The sequence below is a fragment of the Micropterus salmoides genome, unplaced genomic scaffold, assembly GCF_014851395.1.
Source record: "Micropterus salmoides isolate LMB-PRFRI ecotype aquatic unplaced genomic scaffold, ASM1485139v1 Ms_hic_scaffold_19, whole genome shotgun sequence".
Classification (NCBI taxonomy): Eukaryota; Metazoa; Chordata; class Actinopteri; order Centrarchiformes; family Centrarchidae; genus Micropterus; species Micropterus salmoides.
The window spans coordinates 15,175,092-15,202,046 of NW_024041039.1; the positions used below are offsets into that span (position 1 = coordinate 15,175,092).

Here is a 26,955-nt window from a genome sequence, read left to right on the forward strand (position 1 = left end):
ATTGGGGTGTTTTTAAATTTTAGTTTAGTTTGATGATGCAGCTACCTGTCCAGTCATTCTGATTTCCCATTTATGTATGTACATATATATATACACACACACACACACACACACATATATAATCCAAGTTTCAAGTTCTAACAATAAAGCTGTCATTGGCAATGAAATTCTTCATTAGGCACCCTCCAACAATGGTCCCACAAATAAAATTTTAATCTAAGACAAAAACAGTGAAATATAGAAATCTATATATAATATAATAAAATATATACTACTATGGTAGACAAGTGTATATGGAGGACCAATCCTGACACATTCAGAAATAAATACAGAAATAAATAAATGCTCAATAAATAAATAAGCATCCAATTAAATACACAAAAAATAAATAAATGTAGGTAGTAATTAAATTATACAAGGAGACGTGTCTTTACTTATTCACCTTTGTAATAATTACCTTATTTATTTATTCTCCGTTATAATCTTCACCTTTATTTATTAATTACTTATTTTTTTTAATGTATTTATTTATGTGTGTGTTTTAATATTTTTGAACACTGAAGGAAGCCATCTGACTGTGTGAGGAGCAGCTCGTTGATGTCTGCAGGCAGAGTAGGCCTAGAGCTCCCGTCTGACTGGTCCACCAATAGGAGAGAAGATGACCCCTTGAGACACAGCCCCTCCTCATTTGCATAATGAGGAAGAAATGCATACAGAAATGTAAAAAGGACAGGCAGAAATAAATACCATGGGTGAAAATAAATAAGGTAAAAAAATACAAAGGAAGAATAAAACAGACAAAAATATTAAAACACACACATAATAAATACATTAAAAAAATAAGTAATTAATAAATAAAGGTAAAGATTATAACGGAGAATAAATACATAAGGTAATTATTACAAAGGTGAATAAGTAAAGACACTAATTAAAATATATACATTTATGTCTCCTTGTATAATTTAATTACTACATACATTTATTTATTTACTTTATTTTTTTTGTGTATTTAATTGGATGCTTATTTATTTATTGAGCATTTATTTATTTCTGTATTTATTTCTGACTGTGTCAGGATCGGTCCTCCATAAGTGTACAGTATATGGTAAAATGCATATTGTACACACACAATATTCATGTCCCTAAATACAGTAGGTATGGAACACTTCTGTGTTTCATTTGACCTGCTGTGAGTAGATATGTGGTAGGTTAAACCTGGCTCCTCCGCGCCATTGGGGGGCGCGTGTCCGCTGTAAATAAATGCCATCGTGGGTTGACGAGGGCCGCCCAGCCATGTTGAGGAGTCTGTCAAGCAAACTGCAGCCCGCCATTGTGTAGAAACCAGGCTCTGTAGAGAGATAGGGGCATTTGGCTGAATCTCTTCAATAGCTAGACCAATTCTACACCCTGCCGCTTTTATTTAGGAGTAAATACAGTTACACAAGTTCCGGGGGGGAAAGACATGTCAGCCAGCAGCCTTCTTGAACAGGTAAAGAGAGGTATTTTCTGAACATTTACGAGGGCCAAATTTCTCAGCTTCGCGACGGCTAGCGAGGATAGCTTAGCTAGAGGCAGCGGCTGTGGCTCAGTAGTGCAGTAGGCCTGACCACCTGCTAAAGGAACTGACTGCTGAAAATATATCTTCATATATTTTTCCCCTTCCTCTCTTCTCATAAATCAAACCTTCATGAATCACCTGGACCCAATCCAGAGACCGAAAGGCCAAGGTAATAAAGGTAAGACTAAATATTGTCTAACATTATCGACTTGGGTTGAGTGAATGCGGATCTTTTTACGTGAGGTGCGCTTCGAAAATCTTGCGTGCGCGGATGCGATAGCTCGTCTCCTACGTTAGCTGCCTGGCAAATGGGCCTGTCCGTAAGTCTTAAAGGTTTTTCATTTAATTTGCCACTTCAGTTAAACACAAAACTACATTGTGTTTCATAAGAGTGCCCTCGGTCCTTTTATTCACCATTCGCGAGTTTCCTTTACATCACTGAAATGATACTTGTAAGGTTCCCACAGTTAGCATTAGCCATATTCTGACTAGCTAACGTTAAATGGCAACATGATACACATTAGCATCCTTTTCCTGGTTGTACTTGCAACGTTTTATATTGCACTGGCAGGTGCGATCTTACTACTCACTCCCTTTTTATATATCGGTCACAGTAAAACATTTTTGCAGCGTTAAACTACAGGTGCCATCCTATCACGCTCGGCTAATGTTAGCCAAGTCCGTCATGTTGAAAGGACTCTTGGCGCTCGTTAACATGGAGACGCTGCGCACTGCATGCAGCTAACCACACAGCTAGCATGCTAACGTTAGCTGGCTGCTAAGTTAACCCAAAATGACACGTCTTCCGACATGCTTTTCCTGTGTCCAAATGGGCCTTGCGTTTTCCTGTCATCAGGCTGTAATGTAAGATAACATGTATTTGCTAACCAGTTTGTGTTTTTAATTTAACTTTCCCACGTCCCGACAAGCTCTCAAAGAATCGTCAGCTAAAACAGAGAACACACTGAAACTTCTAAAAACAAACCAGGGTACACTGGTCCACCTGAACTAAACATACATTAAATCTGTTCAGGGACTATCAGTAATGGCGTGCCCTATCCTAAATATTAAATCGTGTATTTTTATAAGGGAATCTGAATGCCTTTAGTGGTGTTGTCTGTACATATGCAACCACTACCAAGTGCATTTAATTCTTCACTAGGGCTGATTCATCTCATTATGCAAGTTTATGCTGTGTAATAGGAAGTATATTGAGCAGTTATAGTATGTGATGTCTTATCATGGTCAGTTTAGTGGCTTTTCCTGTTAACACTCATAGAATAGGAGGGAGTGGTTTTGTTATGTAACAAGTGGTGATGATGCTGATGTGAAATAACCAATAATGTAATGTATTTCACCACTCTGTAGTCATACAAACCTGTATGCTCTATTTACATCACTGTTTTCTTTTCAGTGCAAAACGGAGCTGTGACCCAAAAGGATACTTTGAATGACGATGAGTTTGAGCCTTACCTGAATACTCAGGCCAGACAGGTAAGCTTTTATTGACCGGTGTTTACCAACAGGTGCTGCTCTTCAGTTGAATCACTTTAAGTACCCTCAAGTTATCAAATTACTGAAGTACTTTCAAGTTAGTTTTTGTTCTTGGTTAAGCATAAATCTTAAGAAGTGGAATTCATTGATAAAATCAACAGGTTGTAACTTCACCTGGATGTCAGTAGCGTACTATTCTGAAAGTGTGTTGATTTTGTTTTTCTATCTTTATAAGTATATCTAGAAATGGGTAGCTTAATTTGTAAAATAAGGACCATGTGTCTGAAGTCAACAGTAATGATGGCCAGTCAGTATATTACAAAACCAACTAATTAACTTATTAGAACTAGTTTTGGAAGTTAAGCGATAAGATATTTGCTTTATAACAAGAAATTTCTCTTCCAGAAGATTAATATAAACACATGTTGGGCTTCTGTAAATGGCATCATAGAGTATGGTCTAGACCTGCTCTTTTATGAAAAGCGCTGTGAGATAACTGTTGTTGTGATTTGGCGCTATATAAATAAAATTGAATTGTAGAATGCCTTATGAGTCTCTTTTTGTGTGTGAACACATACTTGTTTTTTTAGGGGGAACTTAAGGATGTGCAGCAATTGGGTGCTTTTGTTGATTGTCCAGTTTTCAGTTGCCTTGAATTTTATTTCATTTACTGTGTGGTAGATGGAGTTCCCCTTCTGTGGTAACAGACACTGCCTGTGAAGTGAGCTGCAGAGGAAAATAATAAATAAGAGATAAAAAGAGAGCTTTATTATTGTGTCAGCTGCCTGTCTTTTATCTTGGTCAAACTTTCTGGATCTACAAAAACAGAAGTGTGTGTGTGTGTGTTAACAATTACTGTAAATAGTATGTTAATTTATTTTACATATTGACACTAAAACCAATTATTTTTCTGTTTAGAGCAATGCCTATACGGCCATGTCGGACTCGTACATGCCCAGCTACTACAGTCCCTCCATAGGATTTTCCTACTCCCTAAATGAGGCAGCATGGTCCACAGGTGGGGACCCTCCTATGCCTTATCTGGCCTCTTATGGACAGCTAAGCAATGGGGAGCCCCACTACCTCCCGGACGCTATGTTTGGCCAGCCAGGTCCCCTGGGGAGCAACCCTTTCCTGGGCCAGCACGGTTTCAACTTCTTCCCCAGTAGCATCGACTTCTCGGCGTGGGGCAATAGCAGCTCTCAGGGACAGTCGGGGACACCGCAGAGCTCTGGCTACAGCAGCAGCTACGCCTATGCTCCCAGCTCACTTGGGGGTGCCATGATTGATGGACAGTCCCCGTTTGCACCCGCTGCCAACGAGCCCCTTAACAAGGCACCTGGTATGAACAGCCTTGACCAGAGCATGGCAGGGCTTAAGATTGGCGGTGCAGCTCCTGGTGGTAATGGGGACATGGCTCCTAAGGTGGTTGGCTCTGGCTTACCTGGTGGGGGTCCTATTGGCCCAGTATCATCTGTAGGACCTCCCAGCATGCCTCCTGTCTCAATTGCCCCTGCCAAGCCTGCCTCCTGGGCTGATATTGCCAGCAAGCCAGCCAAGCCTCAACCCAAGCTCAAAACCAAGGGTGGAATGGCCGGTGCCAATTTGCCTCCTCCTCCCATTAAACACAACATGGACATTGGCACTTGGGACAACAAGGGTACCATGCCTAAAGCTGCCACCCCTCAGCAGGTGCCCCCCATTCCCAGCAATGGGCAGCCCCCCAATCAGGCTTCTCCACAGCCTGGAGCTACTGCTGCAGGGAACCCACAAATGCCCCTCAGCAATGGACAGCTGGTACAGCCTATTTCCCAGATGGGGCAGCATCAGCTACCCCCCAGTGGGCAACCAGGTATGGCTCAGATGCCCCAGCCTCATCTCTCCCAGGGGCCTCCTCCCCCAAGCCAACAACAGCAACCATCTCAACCTACTCGTTGGGTCCCTCCACGGAACCGGGCCAATGGATTTGGGGATGCCAGTGGGAGTGGTACAGGCCAGTCACCTCCCACCTCCTCTGGTGTGGGTGTGGTTCCTGGGGTCCCCTCCGAGCCTCACCCAGTTTTGGAAAAATTGCGCATGGTCAACAATTATAACCCCAAGGACTTTGACTGGAATCCCAAGCAGGGTAGGGTGTTTATCATCAAGAGCTACTCCGAGGATGACATCCACCGCTCCATCAAATATAACATCTGGTGCAGCACGGAGCATGGCAACAAGAGGCTCGATTCAGCTTACCGTTCGTTGGGTGGCAAAGGGCCACTTTATCTGCTGTTCAGTGTCAATGGGAGTGGTCACTTCTGTGGTGTAGCAGAGATGCGCTCACCCGTGGACTACAACACATCTGCTGGCGTGTGGTCACAGGACAAGTGGAAGGGTCGTTTTGATGTGCGCTGGATCTTTGTTAAGGACGTTCCCAACAGTCAGCTAAGGCACATTCGGCTGGAGAACAACGAAAACAAGCCAGTGACCAACTCTCGGGACACACAGGAGGTACCACTGGACAAGGCCAGGCAGGTGCTAAAGATCATCGCTGGATATAAACACACCACTTCCATCTTCGATGACTTTTCTCACTATGAGAAACGTCAGGAGGAAGAAGAGTGTGTGAAAAAGGTAACAAAGTTACTGTTGAATAAAGTGAGTGATACAATGGATGAATGAAAAGACTGCTCTGCTTAACTTGGGTTGAACAAGGTGCAGTACATGAAGCTGGCGTGGATGTGTTTGTGCATGTACAGTCTTTTTGCATTACAAAAGAATATGGGAACATCTCAAGGATTTACAGCTGGTTTGATCTTTGTCAGAATTCAGTGTGATTGTACACAGTAGGATATATTGTGATTTTTATTTTTCACTGTGGTATGTGTTTTCCCTATTTGATCACTCATGTATTCCCCTGCTTTGAAATAGAATAACAGACCAGAAATGGTTTTAAGCTAATATTATGTAATGGAAATTTTCAGTGGATTACATGAGAACATATCTTAAAATGTAAATGATCAGTGTTTATTGTGGTTAGGTTGTTTCATTTTGATAGCCTTATTAGGGGTATCTGTTCTTGTCTCCAAGACATACTCAAACATTGTGCAGCATCCTGAAGTGTGATTTATATTTTTATGCCTTATTTCTGAACACACATTTTGTTATTGTGAGTTGTTTAGTCTATTTTGTGTTGAACTGTCAGCATCAACATGAGGAACAAAAATAGAACAAATGTGTTGCAGCTAAATGCAGTATTAGCATTTTTTTTTAATTATGAAAAGGTACACTTTTTAAAACTGGGCTTATGATGTCCTACACAGCTGTATTACACATTCTCTAATCCTTTACCTGACTGAGGGGCAATTTAAGGGACAAGTATGGCAACATAATATTGGCTTACCTCCCTTAACAAAGCAGCTCGTTAACCTTTTGTAAATTGCCATTTTTTACCTACTTGCTATTGGATGTAGAAAAGCTTGTTTTATTCTGTAGATAAAGAAACATTTATCTTCCAGTGTTGTGATGTTCGTTGGTGCATGCCAAGAACTGTTGTTTTAGTTTGATCTTTTTATTTACTCCACTGTCTTTGTATATTTGAGGAATGCTTTAGAAGCATAGTGTAAATCTTGTTAAAGCCACAAATGTGCTGCATAAAGGTTAATGTGCTTTAAAGCCAGGATACATGAGCTCTAAGACTGAGTGAAGTGGTTGGTATCCCTGTTTTTAAAAAATTTAATCTAGATTTTGTTGGGAACAATGGCTTTATCTGTTGCTTGATATTTCCCTTACAGACGGCAAGCATGACAACTCCATAAATTAATGTAGCAACTATGATTGTACAGTCTTTAACATATTTATGAAAATAGTTTTAATTATTTCACAATTGTATAATTCTTCTTTTCGGGTATTTAAGAAATGTGAAATACAGAAATACAAAATCTTAAGCAGTTTTCCAAAACTGTCTTGTGTATCCATAAGAGCAGACTTGAGAACCTTAATAACCATGTTATTGACAGCATAGTGATGGATACAAGAAAGAGATGAGCTCTGTATGAAACTCTAACTCTTTATCCAAAGCATGCATTGTTAATTAAAAGTATTACTTTGCAGTTTTAGATTAATAGTTAGTAAACGCATAATGTAAAAGTTAGAAGGTTTTAGATTTTGGTTTATCAGACATAAATCTGATGTCTACATGCAGAGTTGTGTGAGAGAGAATTTTTTTTTTTTTAGTGTTTCATCATGAACTGGTGTGGTTAATACAAAGTTTTCAGACAAGACAAAGTCCTATTCTATTCCAAAATCTCAACTGGTTTCTAAGAAATAGTTTTGGTCAAATTTAGTTAGAAAGGTCTGATTTAAGTATTGTGACTTGTCTGTTCCAGTTACGCTCAGTTTTCACTCTTATGTGTGACAGGTGGAGGTCCAAGGCAGTGAACCATATCCCAGCAACCCAAGTAACAGGAGTCATTACAGGCTTCAGGTAACTTTCTTCCTCAGTCACATATGCAGAAGTTGTTTAAATGTTACTTTGATACTTGCTGGATACAGCTTGAAACCTTTTCAGATTGATATCAAATTGTTGGAGTTCATCAATTTTGATCAGAAGTCAAACAAACTAAATCTGTTGCTGTGTGAACTGTCCTTTAGTTTGTTCATTCATTATGAGCAAATATAAATAAAATGAAAGCCAGGTGGGATGCGCACATTTGATTTCATCAGAGAATGAACCAGAAAAACTTGTAGCAATTTGCGTCAACTATAGTTTGAAAAAACAGATTTTATTTATTTTTGTGGTGTGTAACTTGCTGCCTTTTTCATTGTGTTGTAGGAGCGCCAAGGACGAGTCAAGTAACAGTTGGTGCTGAGGTCAAAAGACTGCAATGGCCCCCCCTAAAGCCCTGTCCACCCCATTACACCATTACATCCAGATCTCTCTAAGAAATTCTAATAGGGGTGAAGAATTAACCAAGGACAAAAAACTAAATGAAGACTTTCTTGATTTCTTTTGACTTTAAAGACTTACTTCGAACTTGTAGTAAAAAGAAAAGGAAACGATTATTCATAGGACTACAACTAAATGCATAGCATCCTTAGGTGAAATCTTTTTTTGCCCCACCCCATTCCACTACATATGCTTTTTTCCCCCCCTTGTATGCTGCTTCTTCCTTCTTTTTTTTTTTAATGAAAGGATCATCCTCTGTTTTTATGGTCCAAGAGCAAGTCTGTAAATCTCACACAAACACACAAATCCAATAGAAATTTGTAGTGTTGGCTTAGATTGGTGTCCCAAAGTCAAGAATGGGCCGTTTGTCTCATTTTCTTTGTGAACCCCCTTAGCCCTCCTGTCTTCCGAGGATGCTCACGTCTTCAACCAGGACCCAGTGGAGTTTCCTTGTACGTGGATTTTCATCGTAGGCGGGTGTCAAATGTGCTCACTCCAGAATCTATTTCGTACATGCTTGCCATGTTTGTGTTTGAGAGGACTGCAGATGTTCAGAATGGCCCTCTATTTTGTTTTCGCATGTGTTGGACGGAGTGTGTGGGGAAGGTAGGATCTGGAGGATCTTGCAAGGAAGACTGGGGGGGGGGGGTCAAGAGTTTGAAAGCAGAAGAAATGTTAAGTTGACAAGCCTTGCTCTGTGTATAATTTCATGGTCTAAAAGAAATTGGGGCCCTCTGTTAACAGTCTTCATTGGACTTTATTTACCCTCTTTCTGTCTGTTGGACAAGTAAATTCAGCGTTGCTTTGGGCTGCTTTCTTGTTTGGTTTTTTTGTTTTGTTTTTTTCCTTTCTCAGTTTTCTAAAGACGGTGATGCGAGTGGCCTTGCCACCACTCTTTCTATTAATCAGTTCAAAAGTAATAAATGTGGTATATTCAGCAGAACTGGTGTGCATTCCCCTTGTTTGACTGTGTAAAGCAACTTTGTCATGCGGCGTGTCTGTGCATTCTTTTCATCGGTTTTTCTTTCCCCAGATAGGTGTATATAAATGTCTTTTTTTTGTTTTTTTTTCTTGCAAACTTTAATATTCAGCCTGTCCACTCCCCCTTCTGACTTCAGTTGTCACCACTGTACCCAGAATTTCTTTCCTCTCTACTTTCCAAACCTGCCTTGTCCTCCACACTCCAGTTTCTGACTGCTCAGCCAACTATACATACTATAATATCACAATCAGCTTCCACCATTTTCTGAATGTCATTGTTGGTGAGTTAAAAAAAAAACAAAAAAAAAACCACAAAACGCAAGGTCCTCTTTCAAAACTACTGGCTTTTATTTGTGGCATAATAAAGATGCTCCACAAAGTGGTGTGTGGGGTTTTTCCTCCTCAAATATTTTTCTGTAGTCACGTGGGGTGGCCGGCTGTACCTGTTCGTCTTGTTTAGTATTGTTTTCCTTGCAGCAGGGCGGAACATGAAACGTTCACATGTCCTGGATGAGTAAAACCTGTTTGTACGACGCTGTACGTCACTTATTATGTAATGTAGTGTAAAAAAATGTTTGCATAAGGCAGCATAATATCCTACGTCAATATATAGGCTATAGTTTTTTTAAGTTGTGAAAATGTAAGCCTATTTTCGGATACCTGCGTGTGTACAAATGATTTTAAGAAATTAACTGCAATCCGCCATTTTCTGTCGTCAGTGCGGTTGTACTGAGCGTAGCAACCACAAGAGGGACACAACGCATCATTTACTGCTGTTCATTTTCTATCCTGACCAGAGGACAGACTCTTCAACGAGGCGTGATCGGGTTTGTAAAACGGGTGACGGTATGAAGGCCTTGTGTACCTTAGCTACTTTTTTGTTTTTTTTTACTGTAATCCCTGCCTCCACGGTACGAGCAATCAAATAAATACTTTTAGTATAGAACTTTAAATTAGCCTGTGTGTGGTGCTAGTATATTGTTGAGATGTGATGGGTTTATGTGGCCTGTATGTGCAAAATGTAGCCACCGCCAACCGCAAGACACATGAAAAATTACAAAATGTCTGATTAACCTGGGCCATGAAATAAACAACCAACAAAAATAACTGGTATGCAAAGCCTACCACCAACTGCTTTTACACGAACTTACACTCCTCAATAATGCTTTCTTCTGTTAGATTTGCTTACACTGGTGTTTTTGCATAATAATATTGACTGTTTAAATCGTAGTCATGATCCACATAAAATCCCCGTTTTTAATCTATGCTACAAAGGCCTAAATTGGGATTGTAGCCTATAGGCTTCAGCCTCTGTGAATTTAGCTATGATTTAAAATAATTTATCCTACCCGAATTTTTCATCTTCTATACAGCACTGAAGCACTCGAAATGTGGTTTAATTAGTTCATATTATTCCAAATTATGACTGCCCCCAACTCTGTAGCCTACACTGCCTGCTTAGCCTTTATAGCCAATAAAAATGATGGACTTGTAACAAAGAAATGTGTTTTTAAGAGGAAAGTGTTATAGCTGCAAAGCTTGTGACAGTATCCAAACTGGGAAAAAAATCTGAAGCGACCACTCAGCTCTTGGGGACTGGAGTGCAAGTCTTGGTAAGAGAAGAACTGTGAGTGCGTGTGCGCTTGCGTTGTGCGTGTGTCGGGGGGGGGGGCGGCACGTGTCGTGTCTGCTTTCAGGGTGCGTGCCAAACACGCTGCCTCGAGGGGATCTCCTGTGACCCTTATCTGCGTGTCTCTGGGGACGCCTTTTAGCCCCTCCTGGGATGCAAATGAACGGCCATAAAAGAGAGGCAGATACAGCTACCGAGACGATGGAGGAGAAGAAAGGGAAATGGGACGTGGGGAGAAAGTGGGAGAGGGGGAGGGGGGTTGAAGGCGACGAAGAGGTCGTCAGCATTCACATCTCAGGGCGCATCAAGCTAAGTGCACAGGAGATGGAGAAACAAAATAAGTTGCCATGGTGAAAGGAGAAATTCCTCACTGTGTGTGTGCATGTTTGTTTGTTTGTTAGACTTATTGCTTTTTGCCATGTACAGAACCTCGACATGATTGATAGGCTATATCATAGGAACTCGAATTATGATCAAGACAATCTTTTTTCGCTAACTTCAGTAGACTGTAATTCAGACACAGTTAGAAAGGATAAATACATGAAAACTAAATAACTAATACATTTCACGTGGTATCTTTTTTTTTGCATTAATTCATTTAAGACTATATATTATTTTTTAACAGATATTACACTCTGCCACCCTACATTTACATGAAATATTTGTCTTTATTTGTTTATTGCATTTCGTCCTGTAGAATGTAGGCCCTATTGTTCAGTCAGGGAGCTTCACATTAGGTGCGTTGTGTCTGTGGGTTCATATTGCACTGCAAGGTCATGGTTCTGCTTTATTTCCCTCTCATTATCATAAGGCATCCATCTCTTTCTTCCATTAGTGACGCTTCACCATGTCGCCAACCCGACCTCTATTTACATGACTAAATTAGATTTCTTCTCTTATTGTGAGTTTTGTTTCAGAAAGCCTGCCTCTAAAAAACAATAAGATCAAAAAATGTAGAAATATAGGACAGCTTTTGACTGCTTTATTCTTAATAGAAAAGGAAATCTATAAAATATTCACTCATACAAAGGCTAAGTTCCCTATAGGTCACGTTTTTTAAATATTCGATTTAAATATATTTTTTAACTTGAACAAAAATGCCCTTCCTAGACTTTGGGCCTATAATTCCACACCTGCCATGATTTATCAGTATTATTTTGGAGCTTAAATAATATTCATGTTATTTAGGAAAAAGAAAATGTCATGATGATGAATGTTTTTAGCACGTGAGGCCCCCCCTGCTTGCGGTCACCTGCTCACCATCGCCAGGGGTCTCGCAATGTTGACATATTGACTGTTACCCCCTCATTTCTCCTAGTGTTCCAATTCTGTTGAGACTTTTGGAAATGCATAATGTGCAGACAGGCGAAGGGGCTTGAAAACAGTTGATGACCTCTGTCACAACATATGTGGCACTCTTGCCCTCTGCACACTCTAATTGTGTGGAGGTGACTGGCAGTAATGAAATGTCATACACTGGTATATCAGCACACAAAGAAGCGTATAGGTCTAATGCAGATGCAGGATGCATTCTAGCAGGGAAATGCATTATGCGTATCATAAAATCTCTCAAGCCTAAAGTTTGTACTGTTTTAATCATGATTTTATCCATTCTTCCTATAATAAACATACTAAGTCATATTGTGAATAGACTAGCCTTGAATAAAATCTAGAATTAAAGCTACAGGACTGAGTAAAACAGAACGAAAGAAATCTATGCAGAAATCCAGGGTATGTTTTTTTTTTTTGCTCATTCCACCATCTGAGATGTAGGTCAACTCACATCTCTATCGCCTACAGCGATTTACAGCTCGAATCATTTGATGCAGCTTTGTGTTTTTAGGAGTTGAAATGAAGCTCATTATTTAAATTACTTGATGTGCTTTGGGCCTTTTTTTTTACTTTGAAAAGAAATGCTAGATAGTACAAATAGAAATGTTGTCCATGAAATTACTTCTTTATTGAAACTTTTTGCAGAACAAAAATACAAATATATTGAACCCCCCCCCCCCCCCCCCCCCAAAAGAAAATCATTTAAAAGCCTGTATCGTGTGGATGATCATGGAAATCATAGTTCAAATAAAATAAATCTGCATGCATGAGAGTGATTCAGGATGTTGTTATCTTTTATGATAAAATTGAGTAAAAACAAAATTTCTACAACAGCAGCTCTTATAGGATTCTCACCCTGTTTTTCCATCTTCCTCTCAGACAAGGCAAGTGTACGCTCATGCGTAAACACAGACCTTTGAAGTCGCCCTCTGTCACCACATGGCAAATCCCCCTGGTGTGATCCCTCTGTCCATTTGGCCACAGGACTGACACTGGTAGGCTGCTTACAGCTCTGTCTGTTCTATGGAAACTGGCATATTACTTATACTGGTGCCCAGTGATTATGGTGTGTTTCCTGCATGTCTTAGTAATACCTCTCCTAGATTTGTCTGGCGTGCATTAACTGATTTGTGCACCTGTCTTAGGTCACTGCACCGTTACCTCTTTGCCTAATGCTTCTTCTCCTGTTTGTTAATCTCAAAGGATTGTAGCGGACCTCCATCTGTGTAGTTACCAGTGCCACTCTCCTGTCCTGTAGTGGCTTTATGCTGGTCTCTCAGGTGAGCGAGGACTGTGGCTTCTCTCTTGGCATTCACCGCGTGCCTTAATTGTATTGAAATTAAATCAAGGTCCACTGTGAACACAAAGAGCGCAAACCCAAACTTCCAAAATGTTCTGGGTTCCTTTTCATATCCTGTTCTCCACTGTCACTTACCCTGCTTTTAGCAATACATTCCCTCCTTTGTATTCAAGTTCTACAGCATTTTTCAACAAGAACACTATTTGCTAAATGCTGTCACTTTCTCAATCTTAAAAGTGTATCCAATTGTTGTATTTTGTCAGCCCATCCCTGTTTGACTTTCTCCTTCCTTTCTCCTCACCTGTGATCTCTTTTCCCTGTGGGCTCAGAGAGCTATGCGGTCCTTTCGCACGTCAAAGTACATTGCATGCTAATCCCACACCAACATGCATCCTCCCTTTGTAAATAAAAACAGGTTTTCAGTACAGACAATACAAGGGTAAAAACATTAAGATACAAACCAACAACATTGTGATTCCTTTGACTGAACAGCCCTAAGTGTGTGAATGCATGCATGCAATTGTGGATGTGCAAGAAAAGGGTTCCAGCAACATAATGTAAACCAAAAAAACCCATCTAGTGATCATAAAAGCAGCAGTTGCAGCATTAAGGCATTCTCTGTATACACATACTACAGAACATCATTAAAAAGCCCCACAGAGAGAGGAGAGCACAGAGGAACGGGGAGTGAGATAGAGAGAGCGAGCAAAGCTACCTTTGTTGCACCATAAAGAGAGCAGCAGCCCAGCTACCTGATTGCTACCATTCCTGCAGACCATCTTCCCCTCAGAGCAAAACAAAGGATGACGACTAGATATTTATGAGTACACACTGCGATGCGCCGCTATGCCTTATCCTCACCGTAGCACTGCCTCCGCCGTTCCTGGTTAAGAGCTTGGTACGGTTTAATCAGACCAAGCAGTTCTTCATTACAGTTGGTAAAGCTGTGTCGTTATCTCCCTCTTACCCTCCCTCACTCCCTCCCTCCTACTCTCCATCTCTTCTCTACTGTTCTCTCTCTCTCTCTCTCCCTCTGCACTCTGCGCATGTAACTATAGCCATGTACAGACTGGAAAACAGGATCTAAATAACAACAGTTTCCATCCAGTGATTAATAACTACATATAGATAATTGATCAAAAAAGTAATTACTGATATATATAACAAAAGCAAAAACACAAGCGGAGGAATTTAGCTTCTTTGCAATTACGCAAGACTCTCATGTCCAGAAAAACTATAACTGTTACATTTAAAAGCCCTTTCTTTTTAAACTCTTGACCACTGCGCTCAATTCCTTTCTTTATTTGCCTATAGAATACTGCTGTGTGGCACAAGCTGAATTGGGTTTGCTCAGATCAAATACATCCTTCCTCTCTAAAGACGAAGCAAAAAATAGCAGAGGAGCTGCAGAGTATTTCCTCCTTCAGGTCCTTGGTCCTGGTTTTGTTATTGTTGTTGCTGTAGTTGTCACTGTGAGTGCGCAGCTCCATCCTGTGAAGGTCCTTGTGGGTTGGGAAGAGCAGGGAGCAGGCACACAGGGGGTGGTGGTGGGATGGCGGACAAGGGGGCTGAAGGGACGGGAGGCAGGCAGGTGTCACGCATGCAGTCAGGGGAAAAGAGGAGAGAGGGTAGCAGGAAGAAGAAAAAAAAAACTCAGCTAAATTCTAGCCAATCACCACCATTAGAAAAATCCATTTGGATCTGCTCAAGACAAAACCAAAAAGGAAGACGAAAAGCCCAAGATGTAAAATATACATATATAAGCCAGGTAGGTATATATGTATGAGGATCCAAGGGAGAAGGAGGAGAAGGACAGAGATAAGGGATGGACGGACGAGGAGGAACAGGCAACTGGCTCACACACAGACACACTGCGCCGAGGCGAAGGCACGGGCTTCAATTTATGCTTTCTGGTTGACACCACCCCCCACCTCACACGCACGTTCACACACACACACACAGAGCGTCCCGCCCCTATCTGCCCCTGTCCCTGTCCTGTCCCGTACTGGATGCGTGGCCCAGCTGATCAGTGCAGAGGGATTAGCCAACGGGGCCAGCTGGCAGGGATTACACAGGCAAAGTGGGGGAGGTGTGTGGGTGTGGGTGTGTGTGTGTGTGTGTGTGGGGGGGGGGGGGGTTCTAATACTGGGGGGGTGTTAGTGGGATGGGAGGCCCTATCTTGTCCTGTACCTACACACACACACACACACACACACATACACATACACACAGATGTGCTTGCAAATCTGTTCACATATACAACACATTCACATACACTTTTCATGCAGATGCACATATGCATCATGCACCAGTGCCTGAACACAATGTGAAATGCTTTGTGGTGAACGCACAGGCTGCAACGACGCAGACTGCATGGGTAGCCAGCCAGTAATGCATGAGGTGCGTCGACGTGGCTCGCCTCACAGTGTTGATAAATGTATGTAAATGTGCAGGAGGCAGCAGGGGGATGGATGGAGGAGGGGGCTGAGAGAGTGAGTAAGCCCCACGGGAGAGCGGGGCTAGGCTGACAATACAAGGCTTTGACCCTTGACCCTTCTCCCCTCCATCATCTGTGGCCATCAGCTGATCCCGGGAAATGGACAGCCGCAGTAACACCCCCTCCCCTTCTCTTTTTGCCTCTTACACACACACAAACACACACACGTCCACTAACAGCGCTGAATCTACCAGGGCCCACCTCAACTCTTTTTTTTTCACCAATCCTTTTCCATATCTCGCTCCCTCCAGTCCTTCATTGCTCTTTCCCGTCTCATGCTTCCCTTCACCACTCAGCTCATCTCAATATCCCCGCTCCAAACCTTTCTCATTATTTTGAAATGTGTCGACATCTACAACAGTCACATCTATGCAGGAAGAGGGAGTATATGTTTTTATGTGTTTTCGTGTTTTGACTGAGTTAAGGCAAGGTCATTTTACAAATCTCTTCATCAATATTTCAATTACATTTATGTGCTTCAAGCGTTAGAAAAATGAGTGTAGTAATTGTTTTATGAACATTAACACTTAAAGCTCATTTTAGGGTAAAAATAAGAGCAGTTGAGGTGATAACCATTTTTAGTAATGTAAAATAGACTAGTATCTTTCTGTTTTTTGTGTTCTCTCATATGTTCAGTTTATCTGTAATAGTGCAATTACAAGCAGTGGTGGAAGTTTGAACTGCCTGCTTTTATCTGCTGATATTTGTGAGGTATTACAAAAACCATGCAGGCTAAACGGCTGTGTGTCTTTCAGGTGACACACATTTACTTCACACCCTGTGAGTTCCATTTTCGTAAAAGCCTAAAATATCTATTTCAATATCGTGCAGAAATACATGCCTTGATGGGGTAAAATATCCTAGAATTAGATATATTATTTTCATGGAAAATTCTGTCACCAAATCTGCAAAGACTGCCAGGTATAGAAGGATAATTCAGACATGTTCAGTTGGTATTAGTTGCATCAAGTGTTATTTTGTGAAAAGCTAAATGTCAAAAGTTTTTGCAGACTGTCAACAGCAGCCACAGTATATAAGACAGAGATGCGGCTTAGTCCAAACACACTCAAACACAAATTCATGCACACACGCAAACCCACAACAGATGCACACACAAACATAGAGGCAGTCATAGAGTGATTTCTGTATAATCAGAGAGACATTTTTAGGGCCTTGCAGGCAGAAAACAGCAGCAGTGTTTTATAGTAAATATATAGAATCAGACATGGTAGATGTGTGACAAACAGGACATTAGTTTAGATCTGTTTACATAAAATGCACAGTAACGTTGCAGCACAGCTATGGGGTGGAACAATAGAGACTGCTTGGTATTCCATTTCTGAGGAATAGAGAGACAGATTTTAAGAGAGAATGTGAGTGAAGGCAGTTTGAATGGATGCATGAACAAAAATGAATCCCGTTTATTTGTTTTGTGAAATACACTTGTCCACTTTTTCCAATTTGTGTCAAAAAATGTTTTTTTGTCAGTTTCTTAGACCAAATCCTTTTAATTTATGGGTATAAATTACATGCCATAAATATCATGCATCCTGTACTGTAAATGTTTATATGTTTAGGTTAGACGTGTTTACCCTTGTGCATGTTGGCATGGAGAGAGAGCAAGGAGATTTGCGACTGCATTTTGATGTCCTGCTACCCCGTTCTCCATTTTAAAAGCTTCTACATATGAGGATGAGAGCGGGCGAATAGGCATGCAACCCTACCAGCAGACAGCTAGGAAGATCACAGAGAGGCAAGCAAATAATTTTTTATCATACAGAGAAATACAAGGGGAAATACAAGAGCGAGCAGTTATACAAAGAAACATGCTGAGAGAGACAGACAGGCAGGAAGACAGAAAGACAGGCCGGGACAAATTGACAGTGCTCGTCCCTAGTTTGGTAATCCGATGGAGAGATTAGCAAGCAGGCAGCATTTGGGTCGGATTAGCGGTCATTAGAAAAGACTGGTCCTCCAGAGCCTCTCTCATGTGTTAATGTGGCTTTACAGATCCTCCGTGCAGCCTGGGCAGATTGTCTAGATTGTGTTGAGAGTATATACAGTAGATAGTCATTCAATACGTAAATAGGGCCATGTAAACCTTATGCCCAACACATTTATTTGTTTGTGTGTATGTGTTTTATTTAGGTGTCATATAAAACACACCAGAATTTACTGACTGATGTTCTATTTTTTTATTTTTAAATTTTTTTAGTTATTTTCATAGTCGTGCTTCAAAATCTCCTGTTTTAACAACAAAGAGAAAATTACTTGCAGAATTTTTAATTCTTATATTTTCACCTTCTTTGGGTGAGGAAATTCCACATTGCAACACTGCCAAAGTGTCGAAGTGTGTTACACACGAATGTCCCCTACATGTCGGTCAAACAAATTAACATAAATCAATTTTTTTATTGTTGCATCACTTCCTGTTTATTCCAGGAGAAAATCCATTTTATTATTTACAATTCACAACCTATCATCAGAATTGATTTTTTTGTAAAACACTACTTAGAATTTTTATTGAAAGCTTCTTCTTTTTTTTTTTCTCAACAAAAAACAACATCTCCCGAGTTTTCAGCAATGACATACAAATTCTGGCCTAGAGGAAGGTGAACCTGAAGACAAATGAAGGCGTCTCTGAGCGCATGCACTATGTGCTCAGCACTGCATAGCTTGCTAAAACATAGCATTTAGCGCTGTAGGTCATTAGAGAAAACCGAGGTATATGGCCTTCATGCACTTGCAAATCATACAGCTCTGATGCTCAGTGATGACTGGATTTAAACAGGATCAGGAGGAAGTCGGAAAGCTTACGGGTGTGTGGGTGTCTGTGCAGGGGAATACTTGTATTTATAGTACGTTTTGTGGATTTTTGGAATTTACTCTGTAAATATCAGTGCCGATACACACAGCTCAACTGTATGTGTGTGTGTGTGTGTGTGTGTGTGTGTGTGTGTGTGTGTGTGTGTGTGTGTGTGTGTGTGTGTGTGTGTGTGTTTAGTGGTGTCAGATGTTGTAGCTGGGTGGTTCATTGACAACTAATCAATGCTGCTGACACACTGTATCAGATGTGCTGATATGGGCCAGTGACCGTAATATCAGTTTCAGTTTCTCTAGAGTGGGCAATGATGAGTGTGTGTGTGTGTGTGTGTGTGTGTGTGTGTGTGTGTGTGTGTGTGGTTTATTAAAAAAAGTTTTAAAACAGTATACATTTGTCAGCAATTAGACATTTTTATTCGACTCCACTCTGACCAAGCAGTTTTTGAATGAGCCATAACAGCTTGTAACTTTCCTTCCAGGTCAAACCTATGCACGCACAATCAATCCCACACACACACTATCTGATCTGTGTTCCCAAAAACCTTCCCTTTTTGCTGCTGCCTCTGCATACACCATGCCCCAGTTCCCCACCCCCATCCCTTTTTGTCAAATAAATTGCTATGTGACCTACTTCCAATTTTGCACCATTTCTGTCATGTTCAGATATTACTGTTTGAACATGAGTGATTTGCTTTGGGGCATACAGTATCAAAGAAAACACGGTGTATATTATACGGGGCATAGTGTACTGTAAAGTGTAATGAATGAAATGTGTATTTTTTTAAATGGAAACGTTAACATCAGCATTGACAGTTTTTTTCCTCTGTATTATGATTTGGTGTTGTCGCTGCATGGCAGCTTCTTTTAATGTGTGGGCAGTGCGATATGAGCGTTATTTTTGGCTTTTGTTTTTAAAATTGCCCTTGTATGATTTGTAATTAAAATACATGGTTCACGTATTTTCTGATTAACACATACAATAATACTCATAGCCCTCATAATAACAGAATGTCTTTGTGATGGTCATAGACTGGGGAAATAAGGTAAATCAATTTTGCAGCCTAGTTAAGCAGAAAACACAGTGGTAATTTTCAGTAATAAGCATGGCTAATTCATTGGACCACATTGCATTTATAACCCAGTTAAGTCTGCACTAGTTGGCATCCTGTATTCTGTTTGGACTTGAGGTGCATTTTTAAAAGCCCGTCATGATGAAGGGGATCTTATTGCACGCTGGATCCCAAATATCTCACGTGTAGGCAGATTATGCAGCAGCAACTGTTAGGAGTGCTGCAGTGACTTTTATTTTACATTGCTGTTCATTTATTTACATTTCATTTTAGGTACTACACAACTTCTTTTCTGCTTCCACATATTTTATTACAGATGATTTTTTAAATCATATTTTAGTAGCTACATTACATTTGTACATATTCATGGATAATGTTCAAGCTGATCTCCTTTTAGAAATTGCACAAGGATCAGAACATTTCTCAAAATGTCTTATATTTCATGTTCAACATTTTGAGATTCACGCTTTATTATATTTTAATAACATTATGTATGTATATCTGTGTGTTTGTACACATGTATGTGTGTGTTTGTGTCTATCAGATCAAGGTTGCCTCTTGCCTTTTCCCAACCATGCAGAGATGGCATCGGAGACCACACTGACCCTGATTTATTGGGATCAGAATCCACATGACAGCAATTAATTTACATCCATTAACTACACCGCTTGCTCTCTCTTTCTTGCTCTCTGTGGACATTTTGCACTCTTGCACAATCACTTTGAACATTCTTCGTTTCGCCCCTCACTCTCCGACTTTATCCTTTCTCAGCATGTTCTGTCGCTCACTCCCCTTTAATCAGTCACTCTTGCTCTACCAGTCAATCCCACATCTCGCAGCCCATTTTGCTCAAGGTACTGGGATTCCATATTCCTAATCCATTTAGGAGACCTTCCTATCCCGTCCTACCTCTATGCATTAGGATCTGCTACATAAACGATAATGTCATCAGGTTTGTATTACATGAATGTGTGTTTTTGTTCATGCAGCGTGTGTGTGTGTGTGTGTGTGTGTGTTTCTCGGAGGCATAAGGAACCTCTAGCTTGCTGGGAATCATATGAGTGAACCCTATAAATAATCATTATGTTGCATGTACTTAGACTTTTCAATAAGTGAACAGACTATCTGTGTAATTGGAACAAATTAAACAGTACTCAACAAACAGATTATGAACACGCAAGGAATTTGACATTAACATTATAAGCTCAGCATCTTGTGATCATTTCAAAGGATGCTCCACGCCGTTTTCTCATTAAAGCGCTCAACTCATGCAGGTTCTCATGCTCATGGGTCTTTCTCTCTGCCCCTTACGATAAGACAGTTTATTGCTGGCCTACATCACTCGCTGCCTTGCTACCGCTCACTCTCCATTCTACCAGTTTCTGTCTGCCAAGTGCTTAATGCTGTCTTTTCAACTCAAGAAAGGAGACGTTGCTTGAGGGAGATTTTGCCATTTATTTCCGGAGACAAAAAAATGAAAAGGGGCTTAAGCACTTTGTATCTTTTCCCCTTTTTGTCTTCATTCTCTAGGCATCTTTGCTCTCTGCACCATTGTGGAGTATCTTCATCCAGCGCAGGCCTCCGTGCCTTCACTCTGTCCTCGGGGTGAGAAGACCAGGAGAGCTCAGCGGGCTAAATGCACGGGGGGTTGGGTGATTTGGACAGCAGAGTGGAGGATGAAATCTCTAGACTCTCATCTAAATCCCTTGTTCATGTGAACTGAGCAAGTACTCTCAAACCATCATGGACATGCACAAAGATGAGCACGTACACCACTACACCATTGCATTCACACACTTACGGCTAGTACTCGTACTTTATACACACTTGCTAAGTATAGTCATGTATTACCACATGCCTATATGCACACATGTACAAACAAGCATTTCATGTTAGCATAGTGCACATGCTTGCCTAATTCCAAATTTATTCTAAAGAGAAAGACAATGCAAAAATCCTTTGCTCATGTCTCTTAACCAACATAGCTTGGGGACAGGTTCCACCAGTATCTGTTTAAGGATTGGCTGAGAATGTGGTGCGGGAGGAAAAGTTGCAGTTGGCAGCAGGAAGAAAGACACTGCAAGGGGAGCGGGGGTTCACAATAAAGGATTTTAAACCAAAGCCTCTTTGGTAAAGAGGAGGGAGGGAAGGAGGAAAGAATGGGGCTGTGGGGGTGGTGGATAGATACAGGATGACACAAGGTCCAGATTAACCCTAATCTCAGGCCTGGTGGTTTAGGTGAGGCTGAAGGACTGGAGGAAGCTATCCCATGCCAGGTGGTCATGAGGAGGTTAAAACTGAGGGGGGGTGGGAGACTCGGAGGATGAGGATGGGACAGGGTGTTGCTAGGGAAGACAGAGAGAGGAGGAAAAAGAGATGCGAGTAGAACGAAGTATTTCTGTATCTCTGCTTCCATCGTGCTTTGTTAGGATAGAAATAAAAACAAAAATCCATAATGACTGAAACAGAGAAGTTGTTAGGGATCGGGGTTGGGGGGGCGAGGGGTTGCACAGCTAGCAGACCAGCAGGCACTGTGTCGATGGCTGCAGGGTGACTGGGTGGTTGGTGCATGGTGACAGTGGCACATACCCTGGTGCGTGGGATTAGAGGGACAGTCAGTAATCTGCTGTTTAGGCTGTATGTAGGGCAAGAGTGGCTTAGCCCAACCACTCTTAGCACGGGTGGAGCGCCAGAGGGAGAGGAAGTGGACCGGCGTTATATAGCTGCACTCAGCTCGCTCAGATCACCTCATGTTTTCCCTCTGTTTATCAATCTCTTTCCCTCTACCTGTATCTGCATATAACGTACAATGATATCTAAAGTTCTACCTTCCGCTCTGAAATGTCTAAAAATGCAACAACTAATGTGCAAAAGAGAAAATTATTTGAGGAATTATTTTACAAATGACTTAATGGTTGGGGTGAGGAGGAACACACTGTAGTATACGTTTGTAAAACTAGTACTGTGTGCAAAAAACTAAATATTTATGTCAAAGAGGCAGTATAAGAGGAGACTGTAGTATATTCAACAAACACACTCAATGAACACAACTGTGTACTTGCACTTAAGTGCAATTCTGAGGTATGTTTATTTTACTTGACTTTAAATGTGAATTTGTACTTCTACTCCACTACATTTCAGAGGGAAATATTTAGCTTTTTACTCCTCTGCATTCATTTGACAACTATATTGTCACTAGTTACTTTTCAGAATAGGATTTTACATGCAAAACACATCATCAGTTTATACAATATAACAGTGTATGAAGCAGTTACAACTTCTAATTATTGCTTATATGTCATTGCATCAATAATAATGATCCGATTACATAATACTAGAACACTGACATTAGCAAATCTGCATAACGAGTACATTTTGTTGCCAATACCTCTGTACTTTTATTAGAGTAAAAAAATTTGGCATTGCTACTTTTACATAACTAAGTACATTATCTAAATATGTCTACCTGCTCTTACTGTTTTAAAACATCATCAGAATTTCTGTGGAAAGATTTGGTCTGAAAACAAATGCTCCCAAAGAAAATGCAAGACATTTGACTAAATTAGACAAAATTGGGTAAGACTGTATAATTTCCCCCACAACACAACTGTATATGCAGCTAAAGTCTAGGACTCATTAATTTATTAAATTTTATTAAAGGGAAAAACATCCAACAGAGATCCAATATAAGGTCAGAGTCAGAATGGTGCAGGTAAGGGTTCCCAGTCCCAAAAAATTCATGTAGAGCAGAGCTTCTCTTCCCACTCATGATCACTATTGAAAAAGAGCTATTAAACTTAAAATCTAGTCCTTAACAATCCCTGCAGTGCTGTACAAACCCGAGCTGGAGCTCTCAAGATTTACAAAATAAGCACTGCTGCATACCCCACAAACATTTTACAAAGAACCGAAATTACTGAACAAATGAAATCTAATTATTTGAACCACTGAAATGACAAATCCAAAACTCACAATAAAACTTTACGCTACACGGCTCTCATGAGAGACTACAAATTGGCAGACAATCCGAAGCAGAGGCAAATCCCGACAATGTTTAGACTCAGTGACCATCAAACGAGAAGGATACACAGAAAGACATGGCTGCGTAAACAGAAGTGCATACAGTTTGTAGTCAATGTTGAACAGGAAAGGTTGAGACAGAGATGCACTTCCTCCTTCACCGTGGAAAGTTCTCACAGTTGAAAGAGCACAGTTTACAGACATTCAAATTCATCTTTCATGATAGAATATTTATGAACAAGAGAGCAGGTGTACATATATTATATATCAGCATTCTGATCCACCATATTATAAGGTTTGCTAGCACATGGTATACTCTTCCATGATCTAAAGATAAGACATATATCAATTTTACTAGTGCTTAAACGATTAGTCGATTAATCAATTGGTTGATTGACAGAAAATAAATCTGCAACTTTTTTGATAATTGCTTGATCTAGAAGTCAGTTTTTAAGCAAAAAGGCCAAACAAAATCATCAGTTTGAGCTTCTCAAATGTTCAATTACTTCGACTTCTCAAATTTGTTGATATACTTAGTATAAGATCGTAAACAGTTTTGGACAGTTTGTCACATAAAACAAGACTAAAGACATCACCGTGCTTTTTCCACTATTTCCTGACATTTTATTGTCAAAATTCACTGATTAATCTAGAAGGTAATTTACATATTAACAGATAATGAAAATAATTGCAGTCCTAGTTGTCACTACTGTTATTAATATTGGACATTATTTTAGGTGCTTTGTTTGTGTTTCTTCATCACTACAATTATGTTTATTGCCATTGATTTTGTACTTCATGTCAGTAAAGGCAATTTGAAATGAGGGGAAAGGGGAGAGAGAGGATGTTACATTGCAAGGTCACCCAATATAACATATTAGGGCCTACATAGAATGTGTATTTTCTTCCCTGGAGAAAACAATAACCATGTTGGAAAGGTACTACCATGCAGTCTCCCCTCAGCCTTTCATGTCATTCAAACAACCCCCCATCTCTTCTCTCCATTTTCCAATGAGCCAAGTGATTTATGTCAAGTGAAGTCGAGCATGGGCCAGCATATGAATCAAAATTTGTCAAGTTGGCTTTTCCCACTCAGGTCTATGAATTGATATGACTTAGTTTTGAATATGAATCCCCAGAGAGTGCCACGTTGCTTTTAACTGACTGTAGTTTCAGCAGAGCAATCAAAGCCTTTGTTTTTCACACCATCCCACAATCCCACCTGCTTCGGCGAGACGATGGAGGGCCCTTTGAAAACAACGAGGCGGCATGATTTATTATTCTAATTAGGCAAAGTGAGACTTTAGCAAAGCCACAATTACACTAAATCACCAAAACAGTTTTCTGGTTGGCTGGGCTCCTGTTCTGTGCAGATGTTAATCAGAGGTAGCTATAGAGTCAAGGTGCAAACTGCTTGTGAGTCACACTATTGCTTGGTAATATCTTCCACAAACACACAAACAATCAAACTAATAAACGCTAGAGTCCTGTATTGAATTACAAATGAGCATATTGGCTTATTAAATCAAATTTTATTTTACTGTCTAAACAAGGTAAACAAACTTCTCAATCAAACAGCGAGCTTAACATGCCACCATACCCGGTTAAAATCTACTGCAGTGTTTAATTCCAGGTCATTTCATAATCTCTTTGATACTCACTCACATCTGCACATCTCTTCGCTCTCACTCACTGACAATCAAACAGCTGCAAGCTGGCATACTCACTAAATCCTCCGCTACAACACACAAATCACACACACAAACAAATATGCAGTCACCCGCCACACGCACGCACATACACTACATACACAAGTGCCCATTACAGAGCACGCGCACAATGGTGCACACAAGCTCTTAAACAGATATGCCTACATGCACCCAAGTGAAAACACTTGCATTCAAAAAGCATACACACACACACACACACACACACACTTCTACTACGCTACCACGCTACTCAAAATGCTGCCGCACTTATGCAAGAAACTGGTTTTATTCACTGCAGATATTCTTCTGAAATAAAAGTAGATCTTTCCTCCATCACAGCATACAGCAGAGACTCAGGAAAATACAAAATGTATTGATCATTTGTTAGAGGAATACACTCACAGAAGCATGCACAGGGAGGAAATTAACACACACTGTGGGCTCTCTGTATGGGGTTCTCATCACCTTTTTCCCCCCTCCTCCCCTCTCCTCTTCCTGCATCCCCACCCCCCCCCAAAACACCCCAATCATCCTGCATCAACAGGCATGTGAACCCAGTGCTCAGTTCATCTCTTTCTCTCTCCTCTCTCTTCTCTCTCTCTCTCTCTCTCCTGCTCTATTTTCATCTGTGTGCTTCCACTCTTCTAGCTTTCGGGTAATTACCTGGCATTTGCATTGCAAAGTCCCCTGTGCCGCCCTCAGCTCCTCCGCAGGTGATTGAGCTTCATTTCCCCGGCAGATGAGAGAGGGAGAAAGGGGAAGAGAGAGGACGAGAAAGAGGAAAGGGGAATTGCAGCAGGGTGTGATGTTATTCTGGCTTGCAGGATATAGGAACAATGCCCTGGATTCTTTGTAACTGGTATGATGGCTGGTTCAGAGCAAGAACAAAAATGCCAGTGACTCTAAATACCTTTTTTAAAAATATTATTTTGGGGGCATTTTGCCTTTATTTGATATGTTCAGTTTACAATGATATAAAACAGACAAATGCTGCAAATCATCACACTAAGGAAGGTGGAACCAGAGAAAGTTTGGAAATTTTACTTGAAATATGATCAAATTGTTGCTGAATCACTAATCACTAATTAGTCGATCACTAATCATTTCAGCTCAACACGTCTTTGATTTTAACAGAATGTTAATCATGTCCAGCTTTGGATGACTGATGCACATTCTGGACGTCAACATTCAGTTTTGCACGGTTGTCCAGGTGACTGATGACTTGCTTGAAGACTTTTGACAACAATCTGCAACCTCCTGCAGGACTAAACTGCAGCGCATGTGGTGGTGTCTTCGGAGCTTTCTGCCTTTGTTTTTTCCTAAACATAACAAAGTAGTTTTGGTGCCTAAACCTAACCAAGAAGTGAGGCTTTCTGGCAAAAGCAGAAAGGATTTCTGACACAAAGCCCTGAGGACAATGTTCTCCCGCGTAAAACTACAGCAAGCATGCAGTAGTGTGTTTGTTTGTTTTTTTACCTCAATGTTGTCGCCTTAAGAATACCATCAACTGACCAGGTATCTTGAAGACAAATAATATTATTTATTAAAGTGATGAAGGTTTTATGACTTTGGCTACATCAACAGATGCGAACCAACCAACCTGAACATCACCAG

The 26,955-nt window shown here is 40.6% G+C and overlaps 1 protein-coding gene across 2 annotated transcripts; it reads left to right on the forward strand.

Annotated features, from left to right (window-relative positions):
* Positions 1-1,300: 1,300 nt before the first annotated feature.
* Positions 1,301-8,922, forward strand: ythdf2 (YTH N(6)-methyladenosine RNA binding protein 2). 2 transcript variants are annotated; one of them, XM_038728515.1, is made up of 6 exons: positions 1,301-1,489; positions 1,712-1,736; positions 2,973-3,052; positions 3,971-5,665; positions 7,452-7,517; positions 7,866-8,922. In XM_038728515.1, the coding sequence occupies exons 1-6, from the start codon at positions 1,463-1,465 to the stop codon at positions 7,887-7,889; spliced, it is 1,917 nt and encodes a 638-aa protein (XP_038584443.1). In that variant the 5' UTR covers positions 1,301-1,462; the 3' UTR covers positions 7,890-8,922. The 2 variants fall into 2 exon arrangements, with proteins under 2 accessions (XP_038584443.1, XP_038584444.1); XM_038728516.1 differs by having other exon boundaries at positions 1,712-1,727.
* The last annotated feature ends 18,033 nt before the right edge of the window (positions 8,923-26,955 follow it).